Below are 26,017 nucleotides of genomic sequence, written 5' to 3'. Positions count from 1 at the left end.
AAACTGTGAGGCCCTAGAACCTTCCAGAATTCCACTTCATGTCCTTAAAAAAAAAAAAGTTACCAGCCTTGAGCGGTGAATGTCTGCCAGCCCCTGTCCCAGCCCCTTTCTCTGCATTGGCCCATCTGTTTGTCACAGCTGTGCCTTGAAGGGAGCATTGTCCTCATGCTGCAGATGAGGAAGTGGTGGCAGAGAGGTTGGGGGGCTGGGTGGCCGTGGGGGCTCACAGTCCCAGCGGGGCAGAGAGAGGGCAGGGCTCTGGAGCTGGCAGGCGGGGGTTAGCTCGGGGCGTCATAGCAGAGAGCCCTGCGTGCGTGTCCGTCCTGCGGGCGGCCCAGGGCCGTGCGGCTCCCGGGCTGGCTGGCCCGGCTCTGCTTTTCTCTTAGGTGGACCCTGGTCCCCCAGCCCAGCCCCCTGTTGCGTGAGTGACACGGGGCTTTGGGAAGTCCAGGGGCCCGGCCAGCCCCACCTGAGATCTGGAGGCGAGTTCTCACACCTGCTTCGGGGGAGGGGGCGTCGGGAGGCGGCTCCAGGCCCCCGCCCCGCCACCCCGCCAGGCGAGGCGCCTGTTCACTGTCCGGGCCTTGGTTCTTCCTTCCAGGACGGCCCTGGGGGCTGCTCCAGGTCCCCTTCCCCACTCGTCCTCATCCTCTCGGTTCTCCCCTTCCTCCCCGCCACCCCCGCTTCACTACCTGGAGGTGAAGAGAGGCCGCCAGAGGTTTCCAGCCAGACCGGGAAGCCGCCTCCCTGGTCCTCTGTGAGGGGACTTCCTGTTGAGACCCCCGGGGGAGATCCTGTGTCCCTTCACTGCCTCCCCACCCCCCGCCATGTTTGTTGTTTTTTTTAAATGGCCCCTGCAGCTCGCCCGGGCGAAGGTCACCGACTGTGGTGGGCGGACGGGTCTGTTTTGGGCGGGGGTGGGCGGACGTACAACCTGGCTGAAGGTTACTCGCTCAGTCTCTCTTTCAGAAGCTCGTTGGTCAGGAAGATCTTACATGTTCTCTTCTGACTTATCAGTGTCAGGTGGCCAGGGTAGAAAAATTAAGACCAAAGTAGAACACTTAAGAAGTAGAGCTGTGGCCCTGGCTGGGTGGCTGAGTTGGTTAGAGCATCGTCCCCATAGGCAAAGGTTGCAGGTTTGATCCCCTAGGCAGGGCACACACGAGACTCAACCAATAAATGCATCGATAAGTAGAACAACAAATCGACGTTGTTCTCATTTCTTCTCCCTACCTCTCTACCACAAATCAAGAAAATAAAAAATACTAAAATTAAAAAATGGAATTGTCTATAAAGAAGAGAATTGGTCCCCCATATCCTCGCCCCCAGAGAAGAGGAAGGGTGCACATTCTCCTCCAGGCTCCAGGGCTCCTCATGGACGCAGAGCTCCGCTGCGGGGCCGGGGGCCGGGCCGGGCCGGGCCTTGCCTTGCCGTGTGCTAATGCGCGCCACCTGGGCATCTTCCCGCCCTGTCCCTCGGCGCCCAGCAGTCACAGGAGGGGAGGCAGAGCTGGCGTCGAGCTGCGGACTTGAGGGCTCAGTACGCGAGGACGCGTGACGCCCTCTGCCCATTGGCGTGTGTCAGCCCACTGGACACGTGCGAGCCACTCTTTTCGGGAATGGGCCTGGCGCGGAGCCGGACCGCTGTGGCCGCCGGCTGCACCGAGCACTCCCACCCCGCCCTCCTGGCCACCGGGTCCTGGCCGCCTCCCTGCGTTCGGGGCTCGCGCCTCCGGGTCGGGTGACCAGGCGGTGTGCGGGATCCCGGGAGCGGGGTCCCTCTGCTGTTGCCTGGCCTCGGCTCTGCGGGGGTCACAGTCTCAGCGGAGGGGCAAGCCCAGAAGGGGAGAGGTGGCCGCCCTGGACAAGGCCTTGCCCCCGGGCCCAGCGCTGCTGTCCGCACTCAGCCGCTCGCCAGGGTCCTCCTGGGAGGCCCGAGTGTGTGGGTGGGCACTTCATCGGTCTCCAGACTCTCACACAGCCGCCTCCAGACGGTCAGTGCCAGAGGCACGCAGGCTCCCTGGCCCGAGCCGATAAGGCCCGTAAATCACACCCTCAGGGAAGCAGGAATGTCCTGCGTGCCTTCAGTGGGCGCAGCTTTCCGGGTGCTGTTGGAATCACCGGTTTGCCTTTGACATAAATGTCCAAGTAGGAGGAAGGGGCCTGGTGGCCAGGGACTTGGCCAGTGGCCCCTGGGCGCACTGTGTGTCTGTGTGTGTCCCCGCAGTTGCGAGGGGCTGGCTCAGGGCTGCTGCTCTGCCCTCAGAAGTGTGCGACAGTGAAGCGCTCTGTCCCCGGGGGGTGCTGGGCTGAAGCAGCCGGCCCGTGCTGCTTCTCGGGTGCAGGGAGCTGCGGTTCTGGAACAGGCGGTGTTCCGTCCCGGCGCTCCCCCAGCCTTCCTCCTGCAGGGCTCTTCCAGGAAGACAGCCGGCCCCCAGAGGGACCCAGAAGGCACTGTGGGGAGAGAACGCCTCGTGCGCCTTTGCGGCCCCTGTGGCTTTGCAGGGGGCCTGGAGGGATGATGTGGAGGCTCGGCTCCGGGGTCTGGGTTTGTGAGGACGGCCGGGGGCAGACCCGCTCCCCTGTGCGTCCACCCGGCCTCCGGGACCTGACGGACGCTGGGCCGCCTGCAGCCCGCACCAGCACTCTGCCTTCCCGCTCAGGGGACTTGTGTCCCCAAGTAGACGCAGCTTTTGATAATTGATGCCCACTCCTCAGCGTTCATGGCCCTGGTGAGGGCTGTTTCCATGAACCAGGTCGGTGTTTTTCGGGGGCGGAGGGTAGAGGGGTGGGTGGTGTGTGATGGGTTCAGGGCTGCGCAGAGATTTCCTGGAATTTACGAGCCCTTTCTAGGACTGCCCCGAACTCTCTGTGTGCACTCCTGACCCGGGTCCCTAACCCGCCGAGCCTTACTATTCTCCTGTCTGCTGGGAAGGGTCTGGACGAGGGGCCGAGGCCCGTTCTCCCTCCGCAGGTGTTTCTGGTGAAGGATGAGATGGAAACGTGTTGAGACAGCACTTGGGAGGAGTGTGTCCGGTTGGGTGTCCTGAACAGGCCGCTGGAGCTTCGCGGTGCCAGTTACCGGGTTTCCTTTTATTAGGTTTGCTCGGCTGCTGCAAGTGCGCAGGCACCTGCAGACCCTGGTTTTATACCGGGTGCTGCTTTTCTGAGTTCACGTTTCCCGGGGCTGATGGAACGCGTCCGTGGTTTGTGGGTCAGACGTGCCAGCGCCTTGCCTGCTGCCGGGTTCCCGGCTGACTTCCCTGCCATGTTCACGGTCACCGTTCCATATCGAGGGTCCTCAACTTGCAGGATCGGATTGGGGCATGGTTGTGTTGGAAACAAGCGCTGCTGTGCTTGGAACACCCTGAAAGTCAGTAATTTATGGGGGAAATATGGGCGCCCAGGTGCTCGCTTGGCTCACGTAGAGGCCTGCCGGCCACGCGCTCATCTCAGTTCAGCTCTAAGCAGGGCTCTCTGGGAAAGTGAGCCGAGCCGAGCCCGCGCTCAGGGGCTTCCCCCCTTCCCTGCCCCCCGCATGCCTTTCCTTCTAATAATGTTGTGTATTTTACTTTGTCTAGGATTTTCGAGAAAGACATGTCTGACAAGATGTCTAGTTTCCTACACATCGGAGACATTTGTTCTCTGTACGCAGAGGGATCGACAAATGGATTCATTAGCACCTTGGGGTAAGAGCACTCGATTTCTCATGCAGCAGAAATGTGTTTGGCCTCATAACATCAGCTTAAAAACTGATTTTTCTGAGAGACGAATGCTCCCAGTTTTACTTGGGCCTTTCCAGGGGTGTTGGAATCGTGACTACCAAATCCCGTGTTCATTTGGAATTTACTGTCACTTCCTTTCCTGCCTATGGACGGGGAATGTGCTATGTGTCCACCACGTGGGATAGAACTTAAGATTGATGTCTATAGACCCCAAGACGGGCTCTTCAGCTCCCGAAAAACTCTCCTGTCCGACGGTGACGTCTCTGTCGCAGGAGCCACCCCCAGAGCCGCTGGGAGGCTGGCTTTCCCGGCAGCCGCACCTGCTCCCCTCTACGTCCCCTGTGCATTCAAAAGTTACAAATCACGCAGAGTCCTGCACATCAGGTTTTTGCTCCTTTGTACTTTCTTCAATTTTTTAAGAAGTATATTTTACTGATTATGCTATTGCAGTTGTCCCAATTTTCTCCCTTTATCCCTCTCCGCCCTGCACCCCCTCCTGCCAGCATCCCCCCCCTTAGTTCATGTTCATGGGTCGTACATATGGGGTCTTTGGCTTCTCCATTTCCTGGGCTGTTCTTAACCTCCTGCTCCTTATTTTGTTGGTACCAATTACGCTTCTTAATCCCTGTACCTTTTCCCCCCAACTCTCCCCCCTCCCACCCCCACGGATAACCCGCCATGTGATCTCCATTTCTGTGATTCTGTTCCTGTTCTAGTTTTTTGCTTTGTTTTTATTTTTTTAGATTCAGTTGTTGACAGCTGTGAGTTCGTTGTCATTTTAATGTTCATAGTTTTGACCTTTTTCTTAAACAAGCCCCTTTGACACTCATATAATGAGGGCTTGGTGAGCATGAACTCCTTTAGCTTTGCCTCGTCTGGGAGGCCCTTTCTCTGCCCTTCCGTTCTGAATAACAGCTTTGCTGAGTAGAGTGGTCTAGGTCGCAGGTCCTTGCTTTTCATCACTTTGAACGTTCCATGCCCATCCCTGCTTGCCTGCAAAGTTTCTTTTGAGAAACCGTAACCCACCTTTTAGCGGTACAGACGTATTCCGCGGCATCCTCACTTGCGTGTCTTCCCTGCCCTCCTGTCGTCTGGCAGAGGGGAGGAGAGGGGACGCAGCCCCACCGGCGGGCGGGAGCAGGACGGTCAGCCCCAGGAGAGGGGGCCGGCCGCGCTGCCCTGTGGAGAGGGGCCGGGTGGAGCCCTGGGGTGGCCTTGTCGACTTTGGCAAGAGCCACCCTCATTAGATGGGGGAGGAAGGCCAGCAGCGGCCCCAGGAGCCTCGTCCTCACGGCAGCCAGCTCCTCCTTCCTCACGCGGCTGCCGCTCCTGTAGGCGTGTGCTGCGGGCGGGCGCGGCTCCGGAGCGTGTTATCTCAGACGCGCCCGGTTGGACCCCGCTGCGTAAAAATTCATTTCCCAAAGTCATTTCATAAAGTACTCTCTGCGGCTTTTGGCAGAGAGGCCTTTCTGCCGCTCGGGCCCCTCTGGTTGTCCCCGCTTCCTTTCGGGCCGAGTCCTTCCTCCTCCCATTCCTCGGGTGGAACCGCGCACCCTGCTCGTTTTCCAGCAACAGCGGCCGCGGACCTGTGAGCGGCCGCAGGCCCTGCTCTGAGTGCCGCGGGGCTCACCGCGGCGTGCCCGCCCCTCTGCACCCACGTCAGCCTTTCGTCCTCTGGCAGCTCTGACAGTGAGCGCCAGTGCGGATGCCAGCGCCATTACAGGGGGAAGGCCTCTGAGTGTGGAGAGGTGCGGGCACCTGCCAGGGTCTCCTCGCAGCGGAGCCCCGGGGCTCCAAGGCCAGGAGGTGCCGGGAGGGTGAGCTGGTCTTGCCGCCCTGGCGGCTTGGACAAGCCCCTGATGCTCCTCCCAGCCTCGCTCTTCACCTGCTCAATGCAGATTCTTTGATGGGCTCTTCCAGAAGGGCTCTGCGACGGAGGCGGTCAGGCGGGGCCCTGAGCCCTGGCTCTGCCTTCCCCGCACCGGCGGGTCCCTCTCCCCGTGGTGCCCCCACCTTCCTCCTCCCGCGCTCTCACAACCCCCTGCAGCTCCTCGAGGACTCTGCCCTGCCCCGCCCCTGCTGCTCAGGCGGCCGCGGCACAGGGGCCGTGCTCTCCCCCCTCACAGCCCGGGTTCCATTCTCCTCCTCGGTTGTTTTTGTAGTCCCCACACCCATCTTGGGCTGCCTCAGGGCGGGCCTGGCTCTTCTGCCCTCACATTGCCGGGCCCCGGAGCCGCAGCCTTGCACGGAGCGGGCCCGCAGCTGCCACTGGTTGCAGTACCTTCCCCCGGGTGGGATCGCGTGCTGGGCTCAGAGCCCCCGTGGAGGCAGCTGGCAGGGAACCGCAGGCAGCAGCGGCGGATCGCGGGCTTCTGGGTCGGGCTCACGGGCCTGCGAAGGAGGGCTCTAGTGTCGAGAGCGCACCCCGCAGGGGACTGGGACGGTCTGAGTTCAGCCCAGGAACAGCCCTGGCTGGTAGATTTTTGCGTAGAACTTGACTTGATGTGGCATTTGTCTGTCTTTTTTGCAGGCTGGTCGATGATCGCTGTGTTGTGCAGCCAGAAACCGGGGACCTCAACAATCCGCCCAAGAAATTCAGAGGTAAGTCGGTGGTCGTCTGGAGTGGGCAGCTCGCGCCGCTTGAAAATCCATGCAGTGTGTTGCTGTGCGTGGGATTTTTGGTTCATTTACTTACTCTTGCAAAGGCCACAGTCAGTGTCAGGGTTGGCATGGCTCCTATGAGGGTCTCCACTGGCCTCCTGCACACCCTTGGTTACCGGTTCGTTCAGTTTAAAGCGTTGTACTTGTGTGGCTCGGTCCCCAGCTGTGCGTAGGATGAAGCCGATTTTCTTTGTGGATCGAGTCACAGGAAACATGACGCTTCGGCGGATCTCGCTGCCCCCTGCAGGCTCCGAGGTGCTCAGGGACCGCGGCCTGCCGCGAGCTGCTCTTGGCGGTCGGGCAGGACAGCCTTCCTCCGGCGCTGGCTTCCTCAGGCCTCTTGTGTTTGGGCTCTTCCTTGGAAGGTAGCCTCGTTTAGCCCAGGAGGTGTTTCACATGTAGTTAGTGTCTTAAGAGGATACAAAACATTATGTCTTTCTTCTCTGTTGTGGCAGTTAGTGAGTCTCCGCGCGAGTTGTGGAGTCCTGATTGAGGAGAGATTTTGGGGTACTGGGCCCCCCTGCAGACCCATCAGTGACTCTTGGGGGCGGGCGCCCGGGCACTGGCACTTCAAGGCTCCCCGAGTGGCTCAGAAGCCCAGGTTGCAGTATGTGACTTGCTCAGGTGTTTGACTTATGGCCTCAGCCTCCAAGGGCTCCCACCTTGCCATTTGCAAAGTCTGTCATTTGAGCCAGAAGTACTTATTGTAAGGTGACGTAAGAGCTGCTATTTTGGATAAAAGCTAAAGAAATGTTGATAAAATAGGAAGCAGACATTCGAGAGGAGAGAGGCCACGTGGCAGAGTTGGGGCTGAGCTGCTCCCCATGGGCATGAGGCCGTCGGAGAGGTTCGCACCCAGGGGCTGGTTAGGGAAACAGAACTGTTGACCAGCCCGTGGGTCTGGGGTGAGCTCCTGTCGCCCCACACCCAGGGCTCGGGAGCTGGGGGAGGAGCCTGGGGAAGAAGTGAATGTGCTGTGCCGGGTCAGTTCGGTAAAGCGCGCCGGGCGAGGTCGGGTGCCAAGTCTCAGATGTGTACCTGGTGGCCAGTGTGGAGAGACTGTTTGGAGATAAACGCAACAGTCATGGAGGCCACTTGGGCAGAACCGAGCTCCGTCTGTGGCCAGGCCGGGTCTACAGGGGGCGCTGTGGCCGCCCTGGCTTGTGGCCGCGCGTTCTCCCCTACAGCAACAGTAGAGCCTTCTTCGGAGGCAAGGTGCTCAGAACGGAGGGGGCAAACCTGGTTCAGAGTCGGCTGCCTCCCTGCCCAGTGCGACAGGGAGGGGCCGGCCAGCCCCCACTGCCCGGATTCAGACACTTTCTGAAGCAGCCCTTTGGTTCTGGGGCAGCGTGCTTGAAACTTTTTTTTTCCCCCCTTAAAGAAGATGGTCTCTCTTGGAAAGGATCACTGCCTTTTAAACACAAGTGCATTTTGAAGCCGTGATGCTGTTTAGCATTGGAGCTGGGTGGCATTTCCGGTCCACGTGCTCGCCCTGCCATAGCGCCCTGCAGGGTGACAGACGCGACCGACACAGGAGCAGCAGTGGCCCGCTGGGTGGGGTGGCGGCATCTTTATCTGAGCAGTCGGCAGAGCTGCGTTTAGCCATTTAGGTTTGCTGTGGCTTCCGCTCTGTTCTTGCCATTTCCTAAATGGTATCGAGAGCCATCATAGCCTGCTCTTAAGTCAACGGGGACCAAAGGCCTGTTTCTGCAGTGCTGCCTGTGGATTCTGACTTCGGGGTGTGGTTTTGTGAGCGCCTCCGAAAACGTGCCGCCCACGTGGTTAGCAACAGGCCCTCGGGTCAGGGTGTCAGGTTTCGGTCAAGAGCCCACTAATTCTTGGCCATGTGACACGCGACTAATTGCTTAACCTCCGTGAACCTTGGTGTTCTCACCTGTAAGCTGGGAGGTGGCAACAGCTCTGCTTTGCACAGTCATCGTGAAGATGAAATGTGTTTTGAATTATTCCCGAGAGAGCCTGGTCCCCAGTTATGCCTTGTCGTCTTATCTTTCCATCCCCAGCACCTAGTGCGGAGCCTGGTGCTCATAAGGGCGAGGAACTACGTGTGACCCCTTTAACGATATGAGGGTGACTATCGTTCCTCCTCACTTCAAATGCTTTTGTGGGAGGGGCGTGCGCATGGACCCATGGACCCAGGTTTGAGGCTCACTGTTTCCACATACAAGCTGAGTGACTTGATAGCTTACTGGGGTTTTTCTGAGATTATTTGCTCACCTGTAAAGTGGGGGAAAATGATTCCTTCCCTCTAAAGGCAGCAGGATTGAGGACAGTATGGGCGAAGGGCCAGAGTACGCGGTACCCAAGACTTGCTCAGTGACTGGTAGCTGTTCTTTTCATAACAGATTCAGGAGAGTTAAACTGTGGAGCACACTCGCTTCTTTCTGATGGTAAAATGACATTGCCAAGCAACTTGCTTGCTTTCTGCGGTTCCCTTGGCTACCTCTCCCGCGCCTGCCGTCCGCGGTAGGAAGAAAGGCTGGCTGCGCACCTGTGCCGCATAAGCCAGGCCTTCTGCATTGCCCGAGTGCCGTTCGGCCAGCGTCCCTGCCCACTAGGCAAGGAGAAGAGCGGAGAGTCAGTGACACAGCCGCTGCGGTCCTTCCGTGACGTGGCTCCGCCCTGGAGCGCCGGTGCCCATGGGAGGCAGCCTGGCGTCTCGAGCCCCTCATTTGTGTTGCTTTGCCCGAAGCTTGAAAGACAAGGGGAGGCAAATGTGGCTGAAACGGGGAACAGACACTGTGGCCAGTGAACTCTTTTTCCTCCGTGTAACCTTTTCCTCTCTCATGCCCACTGCCCCGCCCCCCACAGCAGCACCTTCTACCCAGAGAACATAGAGGCTCACAGCCAGTCTGCATCCCAGCCTCCGAATCCTGCTGTTTTCTCCGTGACCTCTGGGGCTGTTGGGAGTAGGTGGGCTCTGGGCCGGCCATACTTTTCCAGGTCAGTCTTCTCCATTCAGTTCAAGAGGCGGACCTTGGCCCCAGATTCGTTCATTCTTCTCCCTCCTTCCCTCCCTCCTTCCTTTCCTCCCTTGTTTCCTGTCCTACCTTCCTTCCTCCCTCGTCCCTCCCTCCCTCCCTCCTTTCAGAGAGAGTAGAAAGGAGAGAAGCACTGATAGGCAGTTCCACTGAGTGATGCGTTCCTTGATTGCTTCTTGCGCGTGCCCGTAACCTGGGGTGGACGCCGCAGCCTTGGCGTGTCAGGACGACGCTCTAACCCACCGAGCGGTGTGGCCAGGGCAGCTCCAAGCCCTTGATCTTGTTCAGGTGCTACCATCTCAATGCCACCCAAGTCTGAGAGGCTTTTCACCTTGTAGAAACCTCCTAGTTTCAGAAGAGAGGCTGTTTGGAGGGGAATGGAGGCTGAGAGATGGGGAGACGTTCGGGCAGGGAAGGGTGAGGGGGAAGGGGCACTGTGTTGTCGTCCAGTGGTTTGCGTCGGTTGGGAAAGAGGCCAGAGGTCAGGGTGCGAGTGCGGACGTTCTCACTGAGTTTTTTTCCTTGTCCTGTGCTGCTGCTGTCTCCCTGGTCAGGTTGGGTTCAAGCACAACAGTCCACTAAGCCAGTGTAGTGTGGAAGTAGACGCCCAGCTGGAGACGTGTGAGGGCCCCTCTCTGGACCACCGGCGGCCGGCCTTGGCGGAGGAGGCCGGGGGCCAGGGCAGGGGCGGCCAGATGGGTTAAACATGGTCTCCCTGGCGTCCAGCGGTGTTAACATTTCGCGGGGAAACAGACCCCCTTGTAAATGACAGCGTCCAGCGTTCACGGAGCAGGCACTTTGTGCGGTGCACTTCCCGTGAGCAACCTCGCAGTCCCCGCCACCTGCCTCTGCGGGGAGGCATCCGCGGCCCCATTCCGCAGATGAGGCCCTGGAGGCCCTAGAAACAGAGCCACTTGCCCATCGTCAGGGCAGCGAATGATTGCCCTTCATTCCGCATGCATTTCTTGAACCCTGCCCCCACCCAGTAGAGGCCCCTCCCCCCCCCAGGAGGAACGGTGGAGGCTTCCGAGGAAATCGGTGCCGGCGCACTGCCCAGCGCCCGTGCGGGAGCCTGTGCTGAGGAGTGGGTGGTCCGCACAGCAGCTGCTGATGCGCACGCAGAGGGGATGCAGGTGAAATGCCTTCGACCCCGGGTGACGTTGTCCCTGCTGTCTAGATGTTTTCTGGGGCAAAGGCTATGGCATTTCACATGCTGTCTCCTTGAGCTCCACATCTCTGGCCCAGTCCAGGGGCGTGGCCCCAAGTCACATGACTTGGGATTGTCGCAGACCAGAACCCTCTCCGTAGGCCTGGGCCCTTGCCCCACGGACCCTTCTCCACACACAGTACAAGAGTTCCGCCAAGCTGCGGCCCTTGTCGCCTCCAGCCTCCACACGAGAGTGGGCCCAGTCATCACTTCCTGTCCACGCTCCTCCGCGCGTTAATTTGTTCCCATGTCTACGAGGAAGAGAGCCAAGTGGGAAGACAAAGCCCTGGACCCTTCTGGCTTAGCGTACGTTAGGACGAGCTGGGGGGCACGCAGCGGGTCCCCAGCAGCATGACGTGGGGTCCGGCCCTGGGCAGCGTGGCCGCCCCGCCATCTCCAGAGGGAATTGCTGGCTGAAGACTCTGGCTCCTGAGCACGCGTCCTGCTTCCGAGCGTGACAGCCGGAGCCCTGGTTGGGGCGCCACCGGGTGACGGCTGTGGCGAGGCTGTGACAGGCCACGCTTGGGTCCAAGGCAGGGCCTGAACTTGAGGAACAGGCTGGAGGCCTCTGGGTTCCCTGGGCCCCCTTCCCCAGGCCCAGGGTGTCTGTCCAGTGCCAGCCCACCTGTTGGGAGCTCACGGGCCCGGCAGGATGGCTCACCGGAGCGAGGAGAAGGGTTCTGCATCCTAGGTGAGCTCTTTGTGGGTTGGCCTTGAGCCTCCCCGCAGCCCTGCTGGGGCCTCTGTGAGAACCCCGTTTCTTGAGAGTGTGACAAGCATTTGCGTGCCAGCAGCCTGCTTCTCTGGCCGTCGCTGTGCCCGCAGACTGTGGACCGGCGGGGGCGGGGGGGGGGGCGGGTGTGGAGCTAGGGCACGGCGCTCAGAGCTGCAGGAGGACGGAGGAGGTGAAGGGCGCCCTCCGACCATCCGACCGGAGAGCGAGCGTCCAGCCTGGGGCTGCCGCCCGCTGCTCTGAGGCCGCGGGGGCGGGCGATCACTTCGTTGCTCCGGGACTCAGTTTCCCCACGTGAGAGATGGAGTTCAGGCGACATGACTTGGAGGATCCTTCCCAGCTTGAAACTCGCGGCCAACTGACGTCCCGCCAGAAAGCCCCGCATCCGGGGGCCTTGGCCGGCAGGAGCCGCTCCTGTCTCCTGTGGTCGCCGTCTCCTCAGTCAAGATAAGAGGGGTTGGGGGGAAACAGCCAGGCCTTCCGCTGGGGCCAGAGGGGGACACAGCCTGGGTACTGGGTCGCAAAGGTCCTGTGGACCAAGGTGGCCGCGCTGGCTCCTGGCTCTGCTCTCTTTCAGAGCCCCTCCTTCGCCGCACATTGTCTTCCTTGTTGCTAAGCAATAGTTTTTTTTCTTTAGGCAAAGCATGCAAGGAATGAACTCCTATCTCATTTAGTTTTAAATCCCTCGTCGCCGAGGGGAGGGCCTACCGTAAATTTTGTTTGTTGTTTGACTCTAAGCCCTGACTGGCCTTCTGGCTTAGCTCCTGCCGGTCCTGAGAACCGGCAGATGAAAGAGTCTGGTTACTGCTTGTCAAGCACATGCCTCGAGGGCACTGGAGGCTTTTTGTGTGCAGCTCCACTGCTTTGGGGGAACGTCTCTTGCAACTTGTACTGTATTCACAAAATCAATTCAAATTTAATAAAAAGATTAGTAGGTTCTTAAAATAATCCTCATTTCAGATTTACCAGCTTATCTCAATCTTGCACCACCGGGCTCCACTTGAAGGGAACAACACTGTAATTTAAATCAGTCCCCCGGGCAGTGCACAGTGCTCACAGCGCCTCGCCCAGCCAGGGGGATGGTGCCCGCTGCCCGGTGACGTGGGAGGCTGCGCGCTCCGCGTGCCCCTCGCCGGGTCTCTGCCCACTCACCCAGAGCTTTGAGGTGCGGGCCTGTGGGTGCCAGGCGCCTGCGCAGGGGCCGGGAGCCAGGGTGCCTGGATGTGCTGGACGGCTTCTTTTTTAAATGAGTCGCCATGGGATAGAGACCCCAGACCCGGTCTTCTGTTCTCTTACCCCGAACGTCTCGCTGGCTAACGGAGAGCACATGTCAGCTCTGTGCGCCATGACACGCCTTGAGTGCCCCAAACGCAACCACGTCATCTAACGGGACCTCAGGTTGCCCTTGCGGCCCTCCACGGAGCGCAAGACGGATCGGGACGTGGAGCCACGCACTGGCGTCACGCTGCCTTACAGTGCTGCCGGCCGCTCGCTCCCAGGAGCGGAGCGCAGCGGCTTAGCTAATCCTGCCTTCAGCGCCCCGATGAAGGCATGGGGCGAATCACTGGGGTTATGAGAACTCGTTCACTTCCTTTCTTGACACATGAGGAAATTAGATACAGGAAGTCTCCTGGGGTCAAAGAGCAAGTCTGTGTCAACATCAGGGCTGGAACACACCCTGATTCCCCCTCAACACACACACACACACACACACACACTCTTCTCTCTCTCTCTCTCTCTCTCTCTCTCTCTCTCTCTCTCTCTCTCTCTCTCTCACTCTCTAGCTGCTGTGTTTGGGCCATAGATTAAAAACGTCATTTTTGCCCCACTACCCTGTGTAATTGATCATAATCTGTTTTCTGTAAATCGGAATAATAGTGACTACTTTGTATGGTGCTCACATACAATAATGTACTTAATTTGTGTCATTGCCTTAACATATGTTTCTTCAGTCCCCATAACCCCCCCCATGAGGCAACGGCAGTGGTAGAAGGGCTCACCCCTTTTACAAGTGGGGATGCTGACGCTCGAGGGGTGGAGGGCTGGGTCCGAGGTTCCACCGAAGCAGCAGAGGCAGGATGTGAGTCCAGGCAGCCGGGCATCGGGAGCCTGCCTTCGCGTACCTACCCCAAACTGCCCGCAGACGGGGCTGGCCGTAGGGTACTCCTTTACTGGCTTGCCGGAGTTCTTAATCAGCTGCCGCCTCTATTGCCCCAGTGCGCCTTTCGGAGCTACGCTGACCCAGGAACAAACGTCTGTAATGAACCAGCGGTGCACGCTAACGGGCCATGTGGCAGCGTCGAGGAGAGCACCTGTCATGGCTCTCTTCTGTTTCCGTCCTCCCAGCGAGGTGTCGGAGCATCTGGACAGACCAGATCTTGGTCTGCGCCCCGGCCTAGCGCCGGCATGATGCCGCCTTGCATGAACCTGGCCGGGAGGAATCGGTGTTTTTTCCTAAGACAGTTTCACCGTTCCCAGCTCTAGCAGTGCTCTCCTCACTGGTGACAACGTAGGTCAACTGATGGCTGGTTTTTTTACACAGGTGCCTTAAGCCGACTTATGGCCTCTGTCCAAACTACTGGTGTCTGGTGTTTCCAGAACAGTTGCATATGAGTGACCTGTCTTCTCCCTGGAGCGGGGATGGGGACGGGCCCCACCCTCCTGGGGTGTCTTCCTGGGACACCATTGTTTGTGCTTTTTTCTCTCCTATGCCTGTAGATTTGAGATTGATCAGCTTCTTTCAATACGTAATCATGAACAAATAATTACTTGTTTTAATGGGCCCTCCAGTAGGGCCACGGCCCGCTCCTGTGTCTGACCTCTGGCTGACCTCTGTGCTGCGGGTGGTGCTGCCCCTTCCAGCCGGGCACCCTGACCCTGCCGAGGGTCAGTATCCAAGCTGGACCCGGGTTTGAGCCCGTGTCAGGAGGCCTGCACAGTCCGCACGCAGCCACTTGGGGAAGGAAGGGCGCTCAGCGTAAGGAGCACTTGGGGCCCAGGCCACATTCCCGTGTTCCCACGTTCCCGAGGCCTGCTGCCCAGCGGGCACACAACTAGAGGCGGCGTCTGAAGACGGACGTTCATGCTGAACGAGGGGTCATTGAGAACTCCGCACATTCCAGACACATTCGAGCAGCAGTGTGTCCCCCCAGGTGGCTGCCGCGGCCTCGTCGCGGGCGTCTGTCTGCGTTACTGCCGTAGCCGCCTTGGTAGGCCCCCTCCAGCCTCCAGTCACTGTGGCTCCAGGAATCAGCCCAAACCTGAAGATGTCGGGGGGCTGCCTGGAGTCCCTCAGGTGTGTGTAGGATGAAGGACACCCTTCGAGGGCTCACAGGGCCCTGCCTGAGCCGCCTCGCCTACCTCAGCCACGTCGCAGGCCCACCGGCTCGGGGGTCTGGGCTCCAGGCTCCAGGGAGGCCAATGCATTGCCTCCTGGCAGCCAACAGCTGAGCTTTGCGCCCTGGGCCTTGCACATCCCTTTTCTCTGAAGTGATCTTTCTCTGTCATTCCCCCGGGCTCCCTCAATCTAGTGCCCACCCACACGCCAGCCCTCAGGCGCGGCCCACCCCCCTGCCCCAGTCACCAAGCTGATCCTGGGACGCAGCATAAACATCACTCGTTTCCTTCGCACAGACTCGGAGGCCAGGCCGATGGGTTTGACTCCCAGCTCTGCCTTCTGCTGCTCTGTCCTCCGGACACATCCCCTCACCTCGCAGTGCCTCATCCCCCTCCTCTCGAAAATGGGGAGCCTATTCAATGTGCCTCACGGTGTCTCTGTGAGGGTCGAAGGAGCCAGTCCACACGGAGTGCTTAGAGCGCGTCTGCCCGCGTTGAATGCCACGGGGCTGTTTGCTTGTCTCTCAGGTTCTTGACTGTGCTCCTACGCCTCTCCCGTGAGTGCGAGGTCAGAGATGCACGGTCTCCCCGAAGGCTTGGTGTGGGCGCCAGCCCCCAGAGGAGGTGGAGGTGGCTGTAGGGTCCAGAAAGTGCACGTCAGGCGCAAATGCAGCTCAGGGCTCAGTGGGTCTTGGGGGAGCGGAGAGCCCACCATGCTGATCAGCCGCTGTGCTCGGTCTGGGCTTCCTGGAGCGGTGGCAGTGGCCCCTCCCCTCCCCAAGTGTTCAGGCTGTGTGAGGACGGGGGTGTTCTGAGCCCAGAAAAAGGGAGACTCGAGGCCCAGGGATGAACCTGAGTGGGGGCGGTGTTTTCCATCGCAGAGGCCAGCTCGCGGCCCTGCGTGGGGGGAGGGCCCAGAGACAGGCCCCCTGCCAGGGGCGTCGGGGAGGGAAGGGTGCTCCTCTGGGTCGGGGCCTAGGTGGCCGTTGCCACGTTGCTTGCTGCGGCCACGTTTTCCGGCCGGGGGACCCAGCCACTCCACGTGTCCTTGCTGCAGACACAGGGACCCGCCACATCCAGTGCCGTTGGGTCAGTGCGTCCCAGAGCAGCGCAGAGAGGCGGTTACTGAGGATTTGAAAAGGCGAGAAGAGGAAAAAAGCGAAACGCCATTCAGTTCGCCTTTCGGAGTGTTTGAAAGGAGACGGGAAAAAACAAAGCACGAGCCCCTCTGGGTCAGGTCTCGGGCCGAGGCCGTGGAGCCTTGCGGTCGACAGTGCTGGCTCCAGAGGCAGACGGTTCAGGTCCCAGTCCCACCTCTTAGGAGCTGTGTGACCGAGTGACCTCACCTCTCTCAGCCTTCGTTTCTCCTCCTGGTAACCAGCTGGCGATAACACGGGCTGGCCGATCATTCTCAGACGAGCCGGTGCGTGTCACGATGCCGCCAGCTCATGCCGGGCACGGCCCCAGCCCCCTGTCCAAGGTGCCTGGATTTGCCCTTAGTGTCTTCAGAAAGGTCAGACGCGGCCCTTGCCGTCTTGTAAACCCTGATGGGTCAGTTTTGAAGCTTCAAGTGCGGAGGCTGTGTGCAGAGGTGTCCGTAGCCGATGCACCTTGATCTTTCGGAGTTTCTTAGATTTTATTGCATGTGCCCGTCAGCAGGCAGGAGTCTAGGCCCCGTGGCCCAGTGAGGAGAAGCCGTCAGACCCCTCCCAGGCCCCCCGAGCTTTAATCGCTCCTGGTGGGGCGTTTGCTCCAGACGGTGGTCCCGCCTCGTGGACAGAATGACAAGCCCCGGGGAGAGAGGAAGCCGTGTTTATCTGAGCTGCGCAGCAGGCCCCCAGCCACACTTGATGGGCAGGCGGAAGGTCCTGCCAGTAGCTGCTTTCCGGAAAGCACCTCCGCCCCTCCCGCTGTGGGCGTTCTGTGAGCTTGGAGGGGCTCTGCTGGGCGGCCTGCAGTGACGTCCCCGCCTGGCGTTGAGGACGGTTGAGCTCCCAGAGGGGGTGTCCAGGGGCTGCTTCCTCGGTAGCAGTGGCCGGTGGAAGCCCCTCTCTCCAAGGCAAAGGCTCCGCCTGTGCCCCTGGCGCCGTTCTTGGGGGAAGGTGCCATGCGCAGCAGGTGCGGGGAGAAGGCCGCGTCCCTTCCGAGAGTCTCTCCTTTCTCCTTGTGGAGCAGTAGCTGGAGGCCAGTGCAGAAAAACTCCAACCTGAGCAGCTGCCGTAACTGAGGAAATTAAGTTGGGCAATTACTGTATTTTGCTGTGCGTCATGTGCACCCACGGTTTTGTGTGCGTTGTGCACGGGATTGTTATGCCCCTTATTATACCCGTGGTATGTAATCGTTACACCCATGTATAATACACATCCTTATTTTTCCCTCAAAAATTGGGGCAAAAAGGTGTGCATTATACACGACAAAATACAGTAGCCCCCTCAATAAGCTTTAAAAGTTCCTTTTCTCAGCTGGTGTTTTTCTGGGTACGTGTGAGTTCCAGTTTGAGTACTTCTGAGATGTCTGGATGTTTCGTGCTCACGTGACATGTGCCTGACTGTTTTCAAGGCCATATGGCACGTCATCCGTGAGTCGCTGGGACTTTGCTAGCAAATTTCTGTGACTGGGGTCCCCACGCTGAGAAAAATCCCCAGAAACCCGGTACGGGCGGGAAACGGAGGCGTGCGGCATGGGGTCAGCCCTGTGGCGGCGGCCTCTCCGGAGGACTCCGCGTCATCCTTGTCGACAAGGAAGACTGGGGTTTTGTTGCCATAGCTTCAGTGAAAAATTTGACCTCAGCTACAATAACATCCAGTTAGAAAGAAAGAACTAGCTAATCGGTTTTCTAAAATTAGTGTTCTCTAGTACATCAACCAGTAGGAACAGGGTATTTAATTAAATACTACACAAGGCTATGAAAGCCCAAGGGAATGCGGTCCTCGGCCTGCGGCGGGGAGGAGGGAGCCCTTAGTGGTCCTGGGCCAGCCTCTCGTGAGCTGGAAGAACTCTTCCTCCTCCCATTCCTGTTAGCGTTGGCTTTGTCATTGGATACTGGGAGTGAATGGGGAAGGCTGGCTGAGAGAGCGGGACAGGGCAGTCGGCGTGGTGTCCAGGTGTACCCTGCAGGGCACAGACCCGCCAAGCAGGACGACCTCGGCCGCATTTGATGTGATCTTGTCGTCGGCCTGGTGGGAAGGCCGGGCACGTGAAAATCATTTCTGGTCTGAAGCCTGGGCGTTTTTGAGCCTCCAGGTCCTCAGCGCGTGTCCCTTTGAAGCCTGAATGTGCGATTGAGGGGCCAGCACCTCCTCGCCAGTCCCCCGTTCCGACTTCTGAGCCCGGCTGGGTTTGCCTTCCCTCGCCCCTGGTGCATTAGTCACGGAGGCTGACCGGGCCCCAAGCCACCGTCCGTCTGCAGGTTACGTGGCTTACCCCCCAAGAACCCCTGCGGTAGCTCACCTTTTTGGAGGTGGCTGTAGTACCATTTCTGGAGCGGGGCAGGTTCCAGGGCATACAGTCAAGTCCCCAGCTGACGTTCTGTCTCCTTCGGCCACACCTGCCGTGGACGTGGTGGCGGTGTGACCGAGTGCAGCTCTTTGCCGGTCGGTTGCTGATCGTGCGTGTGGCTCAGGGATCCCGGGGCTTCCATGTCAGTTACATTTTGATAAATCCTCTTTGTTTCCCTTCTATGATTTCAGCTTTCATTCTTTTCTCTTCATCCTTTAATACAATTTGAAACGTGGGCTCTATTTCGGGGAATGAAGACTTTTCCATGTGAGTTTTTTTTTACTTTTTCACCATTGTGCACGTTTCTTTGTGGGCATCTGAACTATTGCAGGGGGAAGTCAGTCCTTGGCAAGACTGCGAGGAACGCAGTCCAGACGTCGCTGGGCTCCGTGAGCTCTAGACCGTCCACGAGGCCACGCCCCTGCGCGAAGGGAAAGCGGTCCCGCAGGCGAGGAACCTGCCCTCTCCCGAGGGGGGCGAGTGCGTCCGCCCTGCGGGGTCGTCCTTGGAGAGCGTGGAATCCTAGCCACCTTCTTCTTTGATGATCACGGTCGCCGTCTTTTCTTCAGGTCACTGGGCCCAAATTGTTTGAATTCATCTTACTAATAGCTTAAGGAAGACGCAGTTGGAGAGTTTGCTGGACAGCGGAAGTGGAAACTTGAGAGTTCGTCTGAGTGGCCGGCTTTCGTCACCCAGACGTGTTAGGCCCTGGCGTTGGTGAGGAGGCCGGACGTGTCAGGCTGGTGGGTCACGGCGTGCACTCGTTGGGACTAGACTCTGGGGACAGTCTACGTGAGCTGGTTTCGACAGCAGGCGTCTCATGGGCCCGGGCAGCCCTGGCTGAGCAGCTGAGCTGCCCAGAGGGCCGCCGCAGGGTCTGGGCCCTGGGGACCCTCCGCGGCCCCCGCCCCTCCCTCGCCCTCCCCTCCTCTCCCGCCCTTCCCTGCACTTCGGCAGCTGTGTGTTCTCCTCCGGCTCCCTCGGGACCAGCTCCTGCTGGGCTGTGGCAGTGAGTCGTGCAGTGTGGCCTGTCTCTCCGCCCCCTGGGAGAGTGTGGGTGGCACTGGCACCATCTGCACCCTCACTGCTTGGTGGCCCTGGCGAAGAAAACGGTCTGGTCATTTGCTTTCTTTGTGGCAACATTAACGACTGGTGGACCTTTCTTACATCTTTCTTCTTGGACCAGTTTTGTAAGTTGCATTTTTCTAGAGGTTTACCTGAGTCATCTAAGTTCTCAGACATAATATCCTCCTGTTATCTGGTTTGGTCCCTGCAGTTTGCTTAAGAATGCCCCCCCCCCAAACCGCCCCCGCCCATGACATCCAGTTTGTAATGCCCAGCACCTGTGTTTCCTCCTCGGGCACGAGGCACTTCACAGGTGTGACTGAGTTACGGACTGTGGAAGGGAGGATTGCGTCGGAATCCCAGGTGTGGCCCACGATCTGCTCTGCTCACAGAATCCGAGCTCTTAGGAGGCGGCTTCGGGAGGCGGCAACAGGTGGAGGGATGAGGCCAGGAGAGCAGGGAGCCGGTAAAGGCAGGGACGGGCCGCCCCCGCCCCCAGGTTTCCAGAAGAAGTGCAGCCCTGCCTTGATTTGAGACTTCATGACATAGGAGAACAGATCTGTGTTGCTTTCAGCCACTGCGTTTTTGGTAATTTGTTACGGCATCAACAGGACGACCGTAATGATGTCCCTACTGTTGTTTAGCGATGCAGTAAGTATGTAACACGTGTTTATTTGACACGTTTTTCTGTATTCTTAGTCTTCAAAGAAAGAGTTCGGCTTTATCGATCCTATTGCAGGTTGGTTTTGGAGTTCATTGGTTTCTGCCTTTGTTATTTTCTTCTACCTTGGATTTGTTCTGCTTTTTCTTTCCTATGCGCCCAAGTTGGGTGACGGAGCGTGGCCCTTCGCCCGGTGTGATGGGAGTGTCTGCAGCCGGCGGTTCCCTCCGAACGGCGCCTCGCTGTGCCCTCCGTATTGGACATTTCGCATTTCTTATCTTGCTGAGTTCTAGGTACTTTCTTACGTCAGCAATCACTTCTAATACCTATGAGTTACTTAGAAGTGTTTTATTTTTCGTTTGTTTGTGAGAGTTCCAGTTCCCTCTGTTTAAAGACTGTTTTATGACTTAGTTTTATGTTCGCCAGACAACATGATCTGTGTCCTATCAGATCCTTTAAAACTGGAAAGGCTTGTTTTGTGGCCTAGCACGCAACCAGTTTTTACACTTGTCCTGTCAGGCTTGGGAGAATGTGCCTTTCCAGCCTGGTGCGGTGCCCTCTGAGAGCTTGCTCGGTTTTGGCCTCTTGGCGGTAGAGGATCTGTTTGACTTATTAGCTGTTGAAAGGTGTTTGGGGTTTTGAAACTATTCTTTGTCCGATTATAGTGGTGATAATATAATGTATGTCTCATAGAACTGTATACCAAAGAAAAAAGTGCATTTTACTGTATGTAAAAATTTTTTAGGGTTTCAAAATTTCCAACTGTGAGAGTGGATTTGCAATTTTGGTTTGTAATTTTTAAGTGCTTTGGGGTTTTTTTTTTGTTTGTTTGTTTGTTTTTTTTTAGTTTCTAGTTTACTGAAATTATGTTAGTAAAGACTCACACTTGTAAAACTGTTCTAATCTCCTGGTGGCCTAAACATTTTATTATGTAGGGAACATTTTTTATGTTTTATGTCTTCTGTTAATAATATACTCACAGCAGTATTGTTTTATTTAGTATTTATGTAACTTTTTTTTTTTAGTATTTATATGTAACTCTTTCAAATTATCTGTCATTTCGTTTTAGGGATGTGTCTCATAAACTGCAAAAAACCAGATTCTTAAAACTACTTCAACCGTCTTCACCTATTAATTGGAATGTTTAGTGCATATACATCTGTTGTCATTACTGATGGCTTTGGAGATGTAAAGTCTTAGTTCATGTTTTTCTTTTTACCTTAATTTTCTGTATTTAAGTTTTATTGAAGGTTTTTTGTTCTCTATTCCATTCTTTTTTCTATTAGTTTGATTGTTATACTTTATATGTTTATTAGAGCAATTACCCTAGATATGTTAGCATGTGCATTTAATGGAGCCAAATACTGACCACTGTCATTGTTCTCTGCTCTCATACAAGGACCTCAGAGCACTTTAGTTCCTGTCACCCCCCTCAGTATATGCTCTTGGTGTTCATAATGTAAGTGCTTTTTAAAATTTTTATTTAAACTTGCATATTAGCTATGATTTTGTTTTATATTGTCATTCCTTTTATTGACTTACATATTAGTGAATATTTACTAGACCTTCCATCTAAGGTAATTCTCTTCCTGCTGCAAGAATATCCTGTAGAATTTAGAAGGTCTGTGAGTGGGCAGTTCTCTTACTTTGTTTGAAAATGATCGGGTTCGGGTCAAGGACTCCAAAGCCCAGTCTTTTGCTCCACGTCCTCAGGGTGTGGACTTTTCTTCTCCTGGTCTGGTCACCTCGTGGTAACAGAAGGGCTGCTGGGGCACCAGACATCCTGTTTGCATTCATGGCAACAATAAAGCAATGAGGGTCACATAACAAGCCCCTCCTTTGCTCTCTCTTTCATAAGACAACAAAAGCACATCCTCGTGTGCCCCGGGGTGTGCTTTCAGTTCCTCGGTCAGTATTGGCTTCCATGCTTACTCCTCGCTGCAAGGCATTTGGGAGGAGTGATGCTCTGTCTTTCGGCCTCTGTGTTTGGCAGCAGCGAGGAAGAGGGGCGTCGGGGGTGGTTTTGGGAGACAGAAGGGTCTGCCTATGGTGGTATGTTGATCGCACACACAGGCTCCGTTTGATTTTTCTTCTTGCGTCTCATTCTTACTGCTTTGATGATCGAATGGCCAAGTTGATTGTTGGCTTTTACCGACAGTAAATCATGTACCTGTCTCTAAGAACAGGCTTTTCCCAGTTGAAGTGAGCCATGAAGAGGCATCGCCAGCGGATGCACGCCACTGCGTGTGCTGACCAGGTGCCCGTCTCCACACGAATAGTGTGGCTGTTCGTGAGAGCGGGTCACGCCCCGAACGAGGGCCCCTTGGTTCGTGTCACTGGGTTGCGTGGGAGCAGCGTGCCCGCAGTGAGTGCCTGCCTGCCGGCTGTCTGTCTCCTCGCTGGGCCGGGCAAGCGGGGCCGGGGAAGGGACTGTGCTTCCTCCCCACTGGGTTTGCCGACAGATCTGGGGCCCGCCGGGCCGGCCCGGCCCAGTTTTCCTTGAAGGTCCCTGCCCACGGGCAGAGGGAAGCGACAGTTCTAGACTTGCCGTCTGTCATCCCTCTTGTGCGACGGTGACATCGGAGGGCCACCTGTGAGCTTACTCTGAGGTGTGCTTTCCTTGGACCAGCTCTGTACGAACCAGAGCTCGCTTGCAACATTCAGAGCAGTTCAGCTAATAACTTTCATCCTCAACAAGATGAAGCCCGGGGGGGAAACCTGAATAAATTAGATTACCTACTTTAAATTTCATTTTTTCCCCCTTTTCATCCTAAGGGGGAAGCAGTTCTTCCCAGCAAGTGGCAGGGAAGCCTGCACGTTCTTACTCCCACCCCCGGTGCCCACGCGTGGCGGCTGCGTGCGGCACAGGAGGGACTTGGGCTCTGTGGGAACCTGTGCGGGGTTCGCGTCCTGGCTGGTGAGTGACATTGGGCAACGTGTCCTTAACCTTCCCGGGTCTTGTTTGGCTCGTGAGTAAAATGGGAGCAGCAACCTTCGGGAGCTCGGAGGACCGCAGGATATAAAACATCGCCTTGGAGCAGGGCCCCGTCCATTGTAAACACGCGGTCCCTGCTCAGCATAGTCACTGTCAGGACGACAGCTCTGTCCTCGTGAACTCACTTGGGCTTCAGAAGCCCAGCGGGGAGGGCTTCTCCGTCTCTTCGAAAGGCCGGAGCCGGCTCGTCCCGAGCCGCCCTAAGAGGGCGCGGATGGGGATCCTGGGGCGCAGGGGGCGAGAGCGGTGTCCCCTCGGGCCTTCGTTAAGTTTGTCACTAGATCCTCTTCTCAGCCCTGCGCAGTCGGTGGGCTGTGACCGGGTTCTGGCTGAGGCAAGATGGCCTTCCAGGCTGTGAAGCCTGCGCCAGCTCTGAGTCCCAGGGCCAGGCTGGAGCTCCCGGCCCACGCGGGCTCGGCCCTCAGCGCCCCCTGTTGGAAAGCGGGGCGCCCCCTCTCGTTGTTCCTTCTCCAGCGTCATCGCGTACAAAGGCTGTGCGTCTGTCCTCTGTGTGGGCAGATGGTTTCGTGGCAGAGGGGAGGGAGCTGCTTCAAGTCAACATGATGAACCGGCATGAGAGCTCGGACCGTGCTGTGTCCTGCGGCGAGCCCTGGAGTGGGTGCCGCCGGAAGGAGGGCAGGCGGGCCGGGTGGACGGGCGCGAGACGGCTGCGTCCAAGCGTCCAGCACACAGCCCAGTGCAGGAGGCCCGGGCCCCAGCCTCTGCCTTGGCCCGGACCTGCGGTGTGGCCGCGGGCGATGCTTGGACGTGTCAGGGCCTTCTCTCCGCCTGCTCTTGGGTGTCTGTCCCATGCAAGGCCCGGCGAGGCACAATTTGTGTCACATGTTTATAGCCTCTTAAACCCCTCGGGTCCCCTTCGCATCTCTGATGACGTTTAATCTGTTTTATGAAAGATTAGGTCTAACATTTTGTTCTTGCCTCTCAGTTGTCAGAAATATAACGATCCCTCAAATTTATCTCCTGCACTTACTCCTATGAATAAACACCGTGTATGCGTTACCTTAAACCACTGGGCTAAGCAGTTGTCACAGTATCTAAACAGCTGTCACTTGTATTATTGCTTCTGGGTGCCCCGCCTCTTTCCCCAGAGAGGCCGTGAGCCTGCGTCTCACAGTGGCACCGTGGGCCACGGCGTCCAAGGACTTTCGCGTGTCCCGGGCAGGGAGGTGTGGCTGTGATATGAAGACTCTCTTTGCCGTTCGCCGCATGTGAACACCTTTGGAGCTCAGCAACTGAGACTGTGAAACAGCATCTCTGTCACGAACACTGGTTGGTGGCGCAGCTCGTCACCCACGGCAACAGCCCCTCTCAGCCCCTTCCTGTCAGCTGCCCTTGGGCGGTAAGTTGGCCCCCGAGGCTGAGGGGTAGCTTCAGGTGCGCCAGGCGGGACAGGAAGCCAGCGGTGTCTCAGCAAGAGGGCCTTGGGTATCACTGAGATCATTTTATTTTACTCCCTTCAGTACACATTTTCTCTGCCCCCAGAGCAACAGGCGTGGCTCTGTGACTGAGCCGCCCGCTTCCTCGCTTCCCGGTGGGATTTCTAGCCCCGCCCTCCTTCCACTCCAGCGCGGTCAGGCCTGCGGGGGGCGGCGGGGGGGTGCCACGGGGAAGCGCTGGCCCAGGGGTCTTAGAACACGTCCTTTGGTTATGCTTGGGAGCAGCGCCTGTCCCCGCAGATGCTCAGGTGTGCTGCTGGTCGTGGATGGAATTAAGACGACCTCAGTCAGACCCTGAATGTGGGAAGGCATTGCCAAGGGGAAGCTGCGCTGGCGTTAAGAGCGGTGCCGTTGAGTGGGGTCAGTGAATGGAGAGGCCTGACTCGGGCGGTGCCCGCCTGCGCTGCCCCGCCGTCCAGCGCCCAGTGGGGCTGGGTCCGCAGGCTCTCCCTTCCCAGCCACGTTACCCACGAGCTTGTGGGGGAAGAGGGGCCCGCACGGGTGTGGGCCTGGGAGAGTCCTGTCCCCATCATGTCCCTGTGGCATGCACTCGGGTGTGGGCCTCAAGTTTCGCCGCCGGTCAGCGTCCCTCACGTGGAATATAACCCTCAGCAGCTCCCCGGAGCCTGTGTGCCTGCGCAGGAACGTCCCGGCGGCGCAGAACGAGCCCGTGGTCCTGGGGCTCGGCGGGGTGCCTGTGGCCCCTCTGCTGGTCGCCTCACCCCTCGCAAGGTGACAGGAAGGGCATGCCATTGGGAGGAGAGGGATCGGGAAGGTCTCCTGTTAAGGCTGAATTTTGGGCTGTGGGCTGAGGGATCTTTTAATCTAGAAGCACCTCGTAGAGCCCCGCCCTCTCTGTCGGTGGGGAAGCCGGTCTCCAGGGTGGATTTGCACCGTGCACTTGGAGTGCACTTGGAGCGAGACTGTCCGGAGTCTCACGTGACCTGTCAGCCCTGTTAAAAAACCTGGGTGATTAGCTCTCCCTCCTCAGCAGAAAGCGACTTCTCCAAACAGACCTGCGGTGTGTTCTCAGGTTACGGAGGAATCACTTTTCAGGACAGCACAGCTCACTTTGTCCTTGGTCACAGAGGGCAGGTCACACCGAGCACTCTGAGTGGTCAGGTGAGCCCTCTGGCTTTTCGGAGTTTTAGAATTCTGGGTTAATGGTGGTGTTAAGACACGCACAGTAACAGCCTCCGAATGTAAAGTTAGTCTGTAAAATTAAATATGGCACATTGCTTTCTCGTTATAGACAAATGCACTCACAGGGCCGATTAGTAATTAATCATCCTTTCCATTGTCTCACAAGAACATTTGAATCGAAGTCCTAGCTAAAACATCCAGGCTTACCCAGGCTGCTGGAGGCAGAAGGGCTCGGAGTCATTTTTTTTCTCTTGCAAAAAAATAAAAAAATAAAGGGCTTCCAAGCTGCTAAACTCCTGCCAACATCCCTGCGAAGGAAGCGTTGAGGTGCTGTGTTCATTTCTCACATGTGTCTCTCCGGAAGCTTGAGGTGATTTCCTCCCCCGCCCCCAACACGGGGCCATCCGGTGTCACTGACCAGATCTCGCCCACATGTATTTGATGTGTGCGCCGTGGAAGTGTGGGGACACTGCCCTGGCTAGTGTGGGGGGCAGGGGGCTCCTCTGGGCACAGACAGGGACCTGCAGGCACCCTGTG

At 57.5% G+C, this 26,017-nt stretch overlaps 1 protein-coding gene across 6 annotated transcripts in view; it reads left to right on the top strand.

Moving 5' to 3' along the window:
* The window catches only part of ITPR1 (inositol 1,4,5-trisphosphate receptor type 1), a 223,293-nt gene that overhangs the window by 15,416 nt on the left and 181,860 nt on the right, over positions 1 to 26,017 (top strand). For all 6 annotated transcript variants that reach the window (XM_054594640.1, XM_054594639.1, XM_054594637.1 and 3 more), the window contains exons 3-4: positions 3,582 to 3,689; positions 6,256 to 6,326. In XM_054594640.1, the coding sequence (XP_054450615.1) occupies positions 3,598 to 3,689; positions 6,256 to 6,326 (163 nt within the window). In that variant the 5' untranslated portion in view covers positions 3,582 to 3,597. The remainder of the gene's footprint in view (positions 1 to 3,581; positions 3,690 to 6,255; positions 6,327 to 26,017) is intronic.

Source organism: Pteronotus mesoamericanus, unplaced genomic scaffold (assembly GCF_021234165.1).
Source record: "Pteronotus mesoamericanus isolate MK-2021 breed Mesoamerican mustached bat unplaced genomic scaffold, CSHL_Meso_final scaffold_533, whole genome shotgun sequence".
Lineage (NCBI taxonomy): Eukaryota > Metazoa > Chordata > Mammalia > Chiroptera > Mormoopidae > Pteronotus > Pteronotus mesoamericanus.
Note: the sequence above shows the minus strand (reverse complement) of the source record. Positions and strands in the feature narration are given on the sequence as shown.